General features: G+C 42.4%; 1 protein-coding gene across 8 annotated transcripts in view; it reads right to left on the bottom strand.

The window, feature by feature from the left end:
• CILK1 (ciliogenesis associated kinase 1) overlaps positions 1-13,730 on the bottom strand; it is a 60,421-nt gene that overhangs the window by 5,993 nt on the left and 40,698 nt on the right. For 7 of the 8 annotated variants that reach the window (XM_023223006.3, XM_023223003.3, XM_023223007.3 and 4 more), the window contains 7 exons: positions 12,684-12,816; positions 11,788-11,959; positions 9,082-9,249; positions 6,632-6,973; positions 5,008-5,198; positions 4,740-4,888; positions 2,106-2,234 (listed from right to left, as the gene is read on the bottom strand). In XM_023223006.3, the coding sequence (XP_023078774.2) occupies positions 2,106-2,234; positions 4,740-4,888; positions 5,008-5,198; positions 6,632-6,973; positions 9,082-9,249; positions 11,788-11,959; positions 12,684-12,816 (1,284 nt within the window). The remainder of the gene's footprint in view (positions 1-2,105; positions 2,235-4,739; positions 4,889-5,007; positions 5,199-6,631; positions 6,974-9,081; positions 9,250-11,787; positions 11,960-12,683; positions 12,817-13,730) is intronic. The other variant, XM_023223009.3, reaches the window with a different exon arrangement.

Below are 13,730 nucleotides of genomic sequence, written 5' to 3'. Positions count from 1 at the left end.
TCAGCTGGGGTGTATTTTGCACTCTGGTGAATGAAGAAATATGAAGAAAAATGGGAAGAGAATTTGAACAGGTAAGTCACAAAAGAGAAAAAACTTATAGTCAATAAACACAAGAAAAGGTGATGAACCTCATTAGTAAACAGGACATGCAAGTTTAAACCACAATAGGATACCATTTCACACTCATCAGATTAGCACAAATTTTAGTCTTGACAGTACCAAGTGTCATCAAGGATGTAGAGCAACTCCCATATCCCTCTGGAGAGCAGTTTGGCAATATCTGTGAAGCTGAAGATGAGCACACCCTTTAACCTAAAATGTTGACTCTGGCTGGGCATGGTGGCTCACACCTGTAATCCCAGCACGATGCTAGACCGAGACGGGTGGATCACCTGAGGTCAGGAGTTCGAGACCAGCCTGGCCAACATGGTGAAACCTGTTTCTACTAAAAATACAAAAAAAAAGAAAAAATTAGCTGGGTGTGGTGGCACACACCTGTAATCCTAGCTACTCAGGAGGCCGAGGCAGGAGAATTGCTTGAACCAGGGAGGCAGAGGTTGCAGTGAGCCAAGATCGCGCCACTGCACTCCAGCCTGGGCAACAGAGCAAGTCTTCATCTTAAAATACACAAATACATAAAAATAAATAAATAAAATAAAATATAAAATAAAATGTTGACTCCTAGTTCTCGTACCCAGAGGAATCCTCACACATGTGCATAACAATAGGGGTACAATAATCATTTCAGCACTCTTTCTAATAGCAAAAATTACAATCAACTTATGTATTTATCAAGAAGAGAAGGCATACATAAATTATCGTCTATATAAATAATGTTATGGTGTTGTATAGATGTATATTGTATATGTTATATAATATATGACATATATCTCTATAATTGCTACACATATATCTATTTAAATACATGTAGCAGTAATCCAAGATTATGTTCAAATAAATTTTAAAACCTGCAAAACCACACTATGAAGTTTATACAAACCTAAATAAACACTCGATCAGGCTGGCATGGGGGGAGGTAAGGGGAAGCAGGGAGGCGGGAAAGGCACAGACACTGGGCTTCATGTGTATTTGCCAGGTTGAACATTTTTTTTATTTTTGAGACAGAATCTCTATCACCCAAGTTGGAGTGCAGTGGCGCGATCTTGGCTCACAGCAACCTCCGCCTCCCAGGTTCAAGTGATCTCCTGCTTCAGCCTCCTCAGTAGCTGGGATTACAGGCCTGCTGCCACTATGCCTGGCTAATTTTTGTATTTTAGGTAGATACAGGGTTTTGCCATGTTGGCCAGGCTGGTCTCAAACCCCTGACCTCAAGTGATATGCCTGCCTCAGCCTCAGCCGAGCAAAGTGCTGGGATTACAGACATGAGCCACCACACCTGGCCAAAGTTTGACTTCTTAAGCTGGGTGGTGGCTACACAGGTGTTGCTATATTATCTCCTTCTTTTTTGTATTCCTTAAAGTAAACAAACACCTAATGGATGAGGGCAGTGCACTTGGAAGTGCAGAGGGGAAGCAGCACATAGCAGAGGCTGCCTGCCTGAGGGAAAAATGATGCAGGAAATGCCTCTACTGTGAACAAGGTTAGTCAGCCTTGAGACTCAGGACATTTATTCATTCATTTAACAAAAAAAGTGGGGAGGGTCTTCCAAACTGTCCACCTTCCAACTAGAAGGGATCTTGATACTCTGGGCCTGCGGCTTGGTCATCCGGAGGGGACGGGCTGGAACAAGGCAGACACAGCCAAGGGTGACTTCTACGTCAGGAGGAGGGTGTTTGCTACAGCCAGGACCTTAGCTGTCAGGCCTAGTAGGAGTCTGTAAAGGTATTTTTGTTTTTCCCTTGAGCCAGCAAAGACTATGCTCTACTCTCCAGCTACCCTTGAAGGCAGACTCCCATGGGAGCTGGCTGAGTCCCGAGGGACCACTGCCAAGAAAGAGAGGAGGATAGGGCTGGAAAAGAGGCCTGAGCTTTCAGACCACAAAGGCCCCTGTGCTTCCAAAGCTCATCCCATGGCTCCTTTTGCCCACCTTGCTGCATCCAGGGAATTTGCTTTTTGCCATTTAGGGGTTAATGATCATTACTCACCTGAATTTACTTTGCTGATTACTGACACTGTCCCTGAAGATTTTCCAGACAAGCCAGAACTAGACCATGGATTAGGTGGAATAAAGTCCTTGCCTGGATTCGAGAGTATGCCGTTTCTTATATTGATGCCTAATAGAGAAGAAATGATTTTAAAATGCAAAACACACAATGAACCTTACACCAGACGACAAAGATAAAATTAATGTAGAACTCAATTTGTCAAAAACCTCTGTATGCTGCAATAATCAAAGCAAAGACTGACTGTGATGATGTCATCTGACAGATGTCCGAGGAAAGATATCTCACTGGTGGGTGGCCCAAGAGAGGCCTCTTATGCTTCTACCAATGGATCTGTCCCACGTCTTGACCCTCTGGTGCCATCCTGGGCCTCACCGCTACTGGACATGCCGTTCTTCCCCTTCACAAACCACTTCCTTTCAGTCACCTTTTCAGTTTCTTCTCCATCCCCCAACCCCAGCCTCCAACTCTGCAGCCCTCTGCTCTCCTCTTTCTGTCTCGTCCCCAGGGTTCCATCTTCTCACCCGACCTGGACCATTCCTGTCATCACATGCTGATGCCTCTGATATGTACAAGGAACCCTCACCAGCTGTTGTCTCTCCCAGAACAGGGTTGCCTTGACCCTGACCTCAAGACAAAAGCCACTTTTCATCTAGATCACCCCAATTCCCACAGGCACTGTGGCTTTTTTCCGGAACTGAAAGTTTAAATTCCCCCTTTATCCTTCTTCTTCTTCCCCTACAACCAAAAAGAAATAAAATAGCTCTCTGATTCACTCCCTGCTCCTTTTGGCCTGTGGTCACTATAATTCAAGGCTTGGCCCCTCATACTGGATCACTCTATATCTGTCATCTGGATTTCTCTTCTTCCAGCTCACCCTGGGGCCTGTGAGGCCAGTCTTCTAAGAACAAAATGTCAATCCTGATGAAGTCTAGCAATCTTTAGAAACCACATTCCCAATCAGAGGGTAGGAATTTCATGCATCAAGAGGGCCTACCATTCTCACCCCATTCCTCCCTTCTGACTGCACCCCAGCCTGTGCCACCACCCCCTCTCACCTGGACAACAGCTCCAGCTTGCTGGCTCCTCCCCTATTCAGCATACAGGTGTTGATACAACCACATCACTCCTTCAGTTAAAACCTTTCAAGGACTTCTCATCGCTCATGAAACAAAATCCAAATTTCTTACAAGGCCCCAAAAGATGCCTCATACTACACACTACGTCACCTCCTTTCTCACTACACTCTGGCCACATTGGCCTCTGCTGTTCCTTTCACAGGACAAGCCCTCTCCTGCCTCCAGACCTTTGCACTCACTGTTTACTCTCTCCCTGGTGTGCTCTGCCCTCAGCTCTCTGCACATTTGGTTCCTTCTCATTCTTTGGGGGCCCAGCCAAGTTGCTTATTGAGACCATTCTTTAACAATCTGTGATTACTGTTTGTCTATTTGTTAAAGTCTCTCTCCCACCACTAGCATATAAGCTGTGTGAGGGTGAGGATACTGTCTGCAAAGCTGCTGTATAAAGCCACTGTGTAGACTACAGAGTGAAGGAATTCCCCAGAGTTGTGTGACCCAGTGGCCCCGCCTGGCTGTTTTGTTTACAATAATATTCACGGTGCTTGGCACGCAGTAGATGCTTAATACATATGTACTGAATGAATGATTCACTAATGCAGTAAGTTTGGAATATAGAAAATCAGGAGACAGGCTTGGGTACCCACCAAACTATAGCATTGACATTTAACCCCTGTAGTACTGCCAGGATGCTGTGACTAAGCTCCCACCCTGGTTTCCCTAGTGGCCATTTCCCCTAAACCTGGTCTGGTAGAGGAGCCTCAGACATGCTGCCCAGCTTTTGCCAGTTCCTCCCTCCCTGGAGGCTGGACCCAGTTTCCTATACCATATTTCTTATCTTGGGTGACTATAAAAGATAAAAATGTGAGGCCTGGGCCCAGGCACGGTGGCTAATGCCTGTAATTCCAGCACTTTGGGAGGCGGAGGTGGGTGGATCATTTGAGGTCAGGAGTTCAAGACCAGCCTGGTCAACATGGTGAAACCCTGTTTCTACTAAAAAATATAAAAATTAGCCGGGCATGGTGGCGGGCACCTGTAGTCCCAGCTACTCAGGAGGCTGAGTCAGGAGAATCGCTTGAACCCAGGAGGCAGAGGCTACAGTGAACCGAGATGGCGCCATTGCATTCCAGCCTGGGCGACAGAGAGACTCTATCTCAAAAAAAAAAAAAAAAAAAAAAGTGAGGCTTGGGCTTCAGCAAATATTTCTATGATGTTCCCCTCAGTTCTGAAGGGAAGCCCCCTAGTATCTGCCTTCTAAAACAGAACCTTCGTGAATATGTGATTGCAAGGACAGGGTTTCTAAACCCCGTCTCTACTAAAAATACAAAAAACTAGCCGGGCGAGGTGGCGGGCGCCTGTAGTCCCAGCTACTCCGGAGGCTGAGGCAGGAGAATGGCGTAAACCCGGGAGGCGGAGCTTGCAGTGAGCTGAGATTCGGCCACAGCACTCCAGCCCGGGCGACAGAGCAAGACTCCGTCTCAAAAAAAAAAATAAAAAAATAAAAAAAATAATCAAAGTAAAGCCAAGTCATTTATATTACCAGGCAAGTATCGAGAGTGCTTCAAATAGTGTTGCTTGGCTGCAGATCTCAGGGTGGGCGTGTCTCGCCGCTGATACGACATCTGGGTGGGGGCGCTGTTTCCTGTGCCCACAGGCTCAGAGGGCTTCAGGTCCAAAACACTCTCAAACCTGAATGAAGACAGCATGGCGTGGGTCAGCATGAGAGACAGTGTGTATCCTCAGATACATACTGATAATCTCACAAATCCCAGAATCAGTCTGTTTACAAATGTGAGCAACACACTTGCCTGCAGAGAGTGTCATCACTCTGTCTTTTCTTGTTTTTCAGGTCAATCCTGCTGAGGGATGGACTGAAATCCAAGTCATCCAAGTCAGCCCAATCATCTGAATCCTTTGTTGACCTGGAAATAAGACCCCACCTTCTCCTACTCTTTGGCTTTATCTCACCATTTTTGTGCTCCAGGCCAGCTGTGATTTTCTGTGTAAACAAATTGGGTTGGGGGGAAGCAATATATGGCATTAACAGAACTCATCCATGAGTAATATCCATTCTGAACTTCCTCTGCTATGCAAAGGAGGCTCCTGGGGCATAACATGACTTATCTGAAGGGGCAACTGTGGAAAACACATTCCCAGTCTTTCTGTCTCACTCATCCTTCACAGATCACATCGGCTGCCATCCATGAAGAATGTTAAAGTTGTATAAAATAAGGATAAAAAAAAATTTAAGATACTTCTCACACACCAGGAAGATGGCTATATTCATACTCAGTCTCATCCTAGATGAGTTAATACAATCTCCACTGTTACAAATATGGATGTAAGAAATTAAGGTTAAGATGTCAGTTAGCTTGTCCTTTTATAGAAATCAGTGCAAATAATGCTTTTTTTTGCCTTCTCATTAGATATGGTTACTATCTCTTAGCTACAAAGAATTAGCCACAACAGGATATTTCCATACACACACCACTTCTAAACTGTGTGCTGCAACAAAGTGAGCAGGCCAGAGATACCACCCTTGCAGCTTCTGGCAGTGTCTCACATCACAGTGGTTGGGAGCCAGCACTCAGCAAATACTAACTGACACAGAAAGTGCCACTTTTTCATAAAGGATAGACAGCTGGCCTCTTCAGACTGCACTGCAAAGTTAATGAAAAATAGAACCCCCTGTCAAGTTATTATTTTATTACATCTAACACTCATTGTTTTCTTTTGAAAACCAGCCCAAGAGGAGCAGAAAGATCTGGGCTCAGTTAATAGCCCAGCATTAACAGTATCGATTAACAGCAATAATGTAGATAACAATCTAAAAATTTTAATATGGCACTTTATGCTTTTCAAAACATCTCAAAAACATCATGACCTTTGATCCTCATGAACAATCCTGTCTGGTAGATAAGACATGTACTATAATCTTCCTTTTACAAATGAGGAAACTGAGTCCATAGGGATTAATAACAATTACTAACCTTTACAGAGTTGTAACTAGGTGCCAGGTATTATTCTACATTCTTTTCAAGTATTAACTCATTAGCCCTCAAAGCAATTGTATCAGGTAAGTACTATTATTATCCTTATTTTACAGATGAGGAAAATGAGGAGCAGAGCAGCCAGATCACTTGCACAAGTATCAAGCTACTAAACAGCAGAGCTGAGATTTGAGCCCCTGGCAGTCTGGCTGCAGAAGCCAGCTCTCAACCACTACCCTACACTGCCCCCGTTAGTGACAACGTTATTAACAGGCACAGCCAGAACTTGAATTTAGATCTTTCACTCCAAAGCCAAGGGTCTTTTCACAATTCCATGCTGTTGCAAACATAAATTTACCATGATTACACTCTGTATACTGAAAAAGAAAACATTTCACCCAATAATGGGGTCAGAAGAGGAATAAACAGACATGAAGCTCACTGGTGAATCTGGGCTGCTCACCGACTGGGGATTCTTGTTGTGAAGGGATGGGAAAAGCAACGGGCTTGGCTTGTCCTCCTGGAGATGGCTTGGGTGATCTGTCCTGGAGACCTCTGCTTTGTAGGGGTATGTGAGATGCAGAGGGGGCTGGCTGGCTTGATGTTGTCGTGAAGAAATTCGTGTGTGTGGCTTGGTTGGCGGCTGGGCAGGAGGGACTGGCTTAATATGAGGAGGTGGGCCTGCCTTTTCCAGGATGCTTTTCTGTGGTTTTTCTGAATCCTGAAGGTTCTGTGTGGTGCTGCCTAGTGGGTGTCCAACTTGGAAGTAAGGATATCGAAGTGCCTGGAATGACAAAAAAGGCTTTAGGAGAAAAATCTAGCCAGGAAAGTTACCACTGTCTTGATTACTGGGCTATATTTCATTGTGACCAGTTTACTACTGTTTCTTAGCCCAACTAGAAAACAGCATCTTGAATTTTTAACACCTCTTGTGATTTTTCTTATCTAAGATACCATAAAATATATGTAATGCTTGCAACACAAAGTTATTTATATATAGTAGTCAGTTACACTGCTGTTACCCTGGCTACTTCTAAAAAGCATTCTGGATCAACACAGATCCTGGTTTTGTAACTTATTTGCTATGTGTCTTAAATAGGGTATTTCATCCTTCCAAGCCTATTTCCTCATTCCACAGAAGAAGAAAAAAATAATATAAAACTGAAAGAGCCAAACATAATGATCCCGGAAGATTCTGAAGAATTGAGTACAAAATAAGCAGGCACATATGCTTTTATCCCAAAAGTGCCAGGAGTGTAACACATGATATAGTTAACCCTTCCCTATCAAGAACAAAACCGTGTCAGTTGTTCTGGATAACTGAGTTTTCTGGATGGCCAAGAGATAACTTAAAGTTTAGGGGCTTACAATTCTTTCTGAAATATTCCCTGTATTCTCTTGTCTTTTTGAATGAAAGTTATTAAGCATAACATAATCTTTCTGAGTAGGCCTGGGACAGTTAAAAACATCTGTAATGATTATATGCAAGTGTAGATACAGAGGCAATTAATGGGAATAGCCTGGTAGAGGTCCCAGACTCTAGCGTCTATTATAACTTGAGAGCCTTCTCTGTAGTCGCAGACATTTTTGCAAGTCTTAACTGATTTGGGGGGTATTTTTAGCTTTTCACACTATTCTTAAAAGCATATATTCCTCTCTTGGTTCCTTGTTACAGAATCTTTTTCTTTTCATTTCTTATATGCATCCATTAAAACACCGGGTTCATCGAAAAGCTTCTTCTCTGCCCTGTAGCCAGTTGTGAATTTCACCACCAGAAGTGCATTCCTGAGAGCTTTCCAACCCTTGAGCCATCCAAAGCCTTACAACACCAAACTGTAGTTCTTTTTTCCTTCAGCTTTCGGAAAAATTGCTTTTCTACACTCCTTAATTATTCTTCCAACTATCATCTCTCCAGCTATCACAAATTCTACCACCACATTGGCACTTTCTTCAAATACCCTCATCACTCTTCTTCTTATGAATCATCTTCTCGGATTAGAATTGGTCACTTATTTGATCCTCTGAGCAAAGTAACTGTCAGTGAGACAAGTTGAGAAGGAGCCAGATGTAACTAGCACAAAAGGAGGCTTGCGAGAGGCCTGTGAGTGATAAGAGACCACAGCATTACTACACCTCTTTTGAGTATATTTCATTATTTAAGTCTAAGTGGCCCATGGGAAGATGGATTGGGAAAGCAGGAGCAATGAAATCAGTGGACCTGACTTCATACTTCAGGTCAGTTGGTTTAATTGTAGTTAGTTGCACTGTTTGAACTAATTAGCGGATGAGTTATTACAGCAAATTGCTTAAACTTTCCAAGATTGAGTTTTCTCACTTACAGAATTGAAAACAATAATGCCTGTCTCATGGAGTCTTCATTGGATTAAAAATCATATAAAATATACTCAAGCATTTGCACACTATAAAGTGCTATGAAATGCTAAGTGCAGTTACTATCCTAGCTCTGTCTCATCTGTCAATCTCTTTAGGTCATGAGTCAGTTGGACTTTACATAACAAGAAGTTGCCTTTCAACAACCAGTACCGGCTTATAAACCAACTATTATATAATTGAAACTCTTAGAGAATAGACTTGAAAACATTCTCCAAAGACAGATAAATATATGTTTATTTCCATTTTCATATAAATGGTAATGTATCATGTGAATTATATGCCCATTTTCAAAGCAACTGTATTGTTTACATCATAATTACTTTATACCCAGTAAGTTTTGAACTATTTTAAGTTCTCATACCTTGTATAGTACACCATTAGTGGTATTCTGTACTATTTCTCACCCATAATACTAAATACTAAATATTCCCCATGCAATTTATAGAAATTATTCAGAGTTAGATATGAACTCCATAACAGAAGAAAATGGAAGAAAACCTGACTAGCTGTTGGTCGTTTCTTGGGATCCCACTGAAGCATGTCTCTCAGGAGCTGGATTGCTTCACTGCTAGCATTGGGAATCAAGGTCTTTAAGTTATTGGGTACACACTGTGGCCAACGGAAGTTCATTGCACTTGAAAGTTGATAGCCTTCAGGCCAGTCAGTCTGAAAGAAGGAAAAGATAGAAAATCTTGCTCAGCCAATTGTTGTGATAGAAGTTTGTATTCTGGCATGTGTGCCTCAAATGGAAAGCCAACCATGCCATTACCCACCCATATTCATTAACCACCCACATTCACTACCATGGCACTGTGTGGAATGAGACATAGATTTGGATTAATAGAGAGACTATCAAGATCATGAAATTGGGGGAATAGAGGAAAAGACACTGGATTTGCCAACTTGTTTAATAATCTTTAAGTAAGATAGTCCATCTCTTGAGATTTTGGGATTGAAACAAATTAATATTTCCCCAACTGTGTTCCATGAGACAGAGGTTTCTGAAATTGCAAACGAGACATTCTTTTGGAGAGAACAAAACAAAATCCCGTTCCTGGATAAATAAATTTGTGAAACTCTACCTACGCTATCTTCAACTTGATAATTCAGAGTATACATGTGAAGACCAGCAGCAAAGAAAGGCGTTTCACCCAGTCTCAAGCTTTCCACTTTTTCATGCATCATTTCTATGGGACACTAAATGCTGGAGTGAATGATGGAAAATGCTAAAGAAATGGTCTTTAAGGTTCATTCTAGTTCTAACACTCTACTATTTTATAACATACAGCCTAAGGTAATTGTTCCTCCACTCTTTTTTAAAGCCAAGTGGCAATACATATAGCTTTTATCATTCATTCACTTGACAGTTCTGGAATGCCCACTATATGCTTAGTGTTGCTGGAGATCCAAAAATGATCCAATATAAATCCTGTGCTTAAGAGTATTACTGTTCTTAAAAGAGAAAAGAGCATTTATTTAAAAACAAAGTAATAATCACAGTAAAAAGTGACAGAAGCTGCAAGAGAGGTACAGGTACCGACATGCAGAGGAGAAAGATTCCAGCATTGGACTCAGGAAATTTTCTTGAAGAGGTGGCATTAGTAATTCATTCAAATGATTAAAAAATTTTTTTGAGGATCTAGTTTGTACCAGCAATGGTGCTGGGACCTGGGAAAATAAACGTACAACAAATCCTTGTCCTGAGTGAGCTTATGGTCTAAGAAACAACTAAGTACACAAATAATTATATTAATAACATAGGACACAGATGAAGATGGGGAGGAGATTAGAGAAACAGTGAGGGGGGGATTACTGATGGCCATGTGACAGATATCACTCAGGCAGAGGGTGTTACGTGCAGAGCACAGAAGCAGGGAAATTTCAGGGCATGCAGCTGTTAGGGGTACATTTGTCATTCTAGGCACTTCAACAAATAAGGCTGGACTTGAAGCCAAGAGTTCAAGACAAGCCTGGGCAACAGAGCAAGACCCTGTCTTTACCAAAAAAAAACCACAAAAAACTAGCTGGGCATCATGGTTTGTGCCTGTAGTCCCAGCTACTTGGAAGGCTGAGACAGGAGGATCGCAGTTTTGTTTTTGTTTTTTTCTAAAGACAGGGTCTTGCTTTGTTGCCCAGGCTTGTCTTGAACTCTTGGCTTCAAGTCCAGTCTTATTTGTCATTCCAGGCACTTCAATATCCTTACTTCCAAGTTGGACACCCACTAGGCAGCACCACAGAGAACCTTCAGGATTCAGAAAAACCACAGAAGGCATCCCTGGAAAAGGCAGGCCCACCTCCTCATATTAAGCCAATCCCTCCTGCCCAGCCGCCAACCAAGTCACACACATGAATGAATGGAGTGAGCGATAGGAATAGGAGTTACGAGGCTGGGCAATGGGGAGTCAACCAATACTTTTATGAGGGCAAGTCAGTACCAGAGTTGTTCTTTAGGAGGTTGAATCTGGCTACAGACTGGACAAGAAGCCAGAGTGAAAATACCTGAAGGCAGAAAGATGGGGAAGATACCATCAGACACAGGCAGGTGACTGCGGTCCAGTCTGTGATGGCAGCAGTGGACTTGAAGGAACAAGAGCCACGTGAGACATGTAATGTGGCAATATTCAACAGGATTTACCCACCAGCCGCTTGGATGAAGGGAATGGGGAGTAGGAGAAAGATAGAAGGCAAAGCTGAAATTCAGCTTCAAGGTGGGGGCTCTGGGATTATGATCAGACCACAAATGAACATGGAGAATGAAAGAAGGAAGCTAGTGGAGTGGTAAAAAAAAAAAAAAGGCAATGATGAGTTTGAGGTGATGGTGAGGGAGTCAGGAGAAAATCCCATAGAGAGTTGTAAACATGTGAGTGGAGTAATAATGGAGGGAGGCAGGGGCTAAGGATTACATTCAGGAGACTTCTGAATAGGCATAAGAGTTGTAGCAATGAGAACTGAGAAGTTCTGCAAGGGAGGCGAGATGATATAGAGAGGAAGACAGAAGGAGCCATGACAGATGTCATACTTAAGAACAGGAGGAAGAAGAGAAGTCTGCCATGTCTGAGAATGTGGGCAGTGGAGAATGACTGAGGTCAAGAGAAAGTCTAGAATGGGCAGGTGCTCAATCGTGCCAGTGCTGAACAGGGCTGAGCGGAGGGAGCATGGCAGGCTGTTGGCTTTGGCCCACCGGCCTTTGTTCTGTATCATTACCTTTTTTGGTGTCCCCAGCACTTGGCAAATTTTGAATATCGTGTCAATTTCACTGGCTCCAGGGAAGAGCGGCCTGAGGGTGTAAACTTCTGCCATGATGCAGCCCACAGCCCAGACGTCAATGGGGGAGCTGTAGTTGGTAGACCTCAGGAGTACTTCTGGAGCCCTGTACCTGGAGGAACAAAGGTTAACTGCTAGCTATTGCTTCCACTGCTCAGACATTAAATTAAATAACAATCAGTTCTCAGTGAGGGGGTGTATATGTTCCTATTTTCTCTCTAGTTCACTGTGGTGTAATGGAATTGTGAGAACTTGGCAATTGCCATGGGCTGCTGTTGACAAGTAGTGCCTCTCTAGTTCACAATATTTTCTATTGAGCATTTATCTACAGGAGACTTCTCTATGGCATCTTTGAGAAACACTGAGAAAGTAAGAATTAGGAAAAAAGAGAGAAAAGAGAAAGAGGAAGGGAAAACGAAGAGAGAAAGGGAGAGTGAGGAAAAAACCTACAACTTGTGTGTAGGCTACTTGGTCACGGCAAACTGCTTAAATCAAATTCCCAGTGTCTTGAAGTTTTCACAATAGCAATTAGATGGTTCTCAGACAGGTCTTTGCAAAATATTTTACACAATTCTTTTGGGAAGCTGTCCTCAGGAAGGCCTATATATAAAATTTTACGTACATTATAGAAAAGCATAATAGGTTTTCTTTTAACATGATTTAGAACACAAGATTTTTAACCTTATACACTACCAACATATCTATAAATATGTGTTTCAGACTGCACTATTTCTCTTAGTGAAAAGTTAATGTTTGTGACTTTAACATTATCCTTAGCATAATGATATCTTTTTAAAGAAGTGCAATTAAATAATTTTGAGAAAAATAGTATTCACCATCTGGTAGATACATAATCTGTATATGGAGGTTTGGATCGGATTTCTCGGGCCAAACCAAAGTCTGCGATTTTCACAAGTTCTGGTCCCATGCAGAGGAGGTTCTCAGGCTTTAAGTCTCGATGAAAGAAGCCTATAGAGACAGTAGAGGAGAAGAAATCCAAATGCAGGTTTGCTTCCATATTATTCTTTGCAATTGTATTGCTCTCTGCAAAATACTTATAATTTAAAAAGTAGTCTGGCATGGCACCAAAGGCTTTATGCATTCTTCCCACAGATAATGTAGAGTGCTTTGAACTTCTCATAGGATTACATTCATTTCCCTTTGCAAATCATTCAAAGGTGATCTTCATAATTTTTTTTACAAGAGAGAAAATTTCTTTTAAAATATCAAACTGGATCACAGGCTGAGATAACTTTGCAAAAATAAACTGCCACTCAAGGGAAAAATATCACGGATGGCATCTCATTCTATTGTCTAGGTGGGAGTGCAGTGGCACAACCATAGTTCACTGCAGTGTCGGCTCAAGCGATCCTCCTGTCTCAGCCTTCCAAGTAGCTGGGACTACAGGCACAAACCATGGTGCTCGGCTAGTTTTTTTTTCCTGTAAACACAGGGTCTTGCTCTGTTGCCCAGGCTTATCTTGAACTCTTGGCTTCAAGTTATCCTCCTGCCTCAGCCTCCCAAAGTGCTGGGATTATAAGTGTGAGCCACCATGCCCAGCCCAGATAACTGTCTGATGATGGGAATTGAGAGTTTATACCACAGCAGAAACACAATTATAATTTTTGTTTAAGAAAGAATTTATGAATATGACCTACTCATATCTGAGATTGTGGAGTATGTTGCAACATATGTTTAAATGTTAAGTACTTATTACTTTGCCTAATGAGGAAGTACAATGGTACATCTACAGCTCACATGAAAGGCAAAGATAACTCATCACGTGGGAAGCCCGTCTCAGCTATAGCAGAGCTCTGGAGGTACAGGCAGGAGACAGTCAACGTGGCAATCTTCCAAGTTCACTCAAACACCCAATGAATTGC

This window comes from Piliocolobus tephrosceles, chromosome 5 (genome assembly GCF_002776525.5).
Source record: "Piliocolobus tephrosceles isolate RC106 chromosome 5, ASM277652v3, whole genome shotgun sequence".
NCBI classification, from domain to species: domain Eukaryota; kingdom Metazoa; phylum Chordata; class Mammalia; order Primates; family Cercopithecidae; genus Piliocolobus; species Piliocolobus tephrosceles.
The sequence above is the reverse complement of the archived record's forward strand: the minus strand, read 5'-3'. Positions and strand labels throughout refer to the sequence as shown.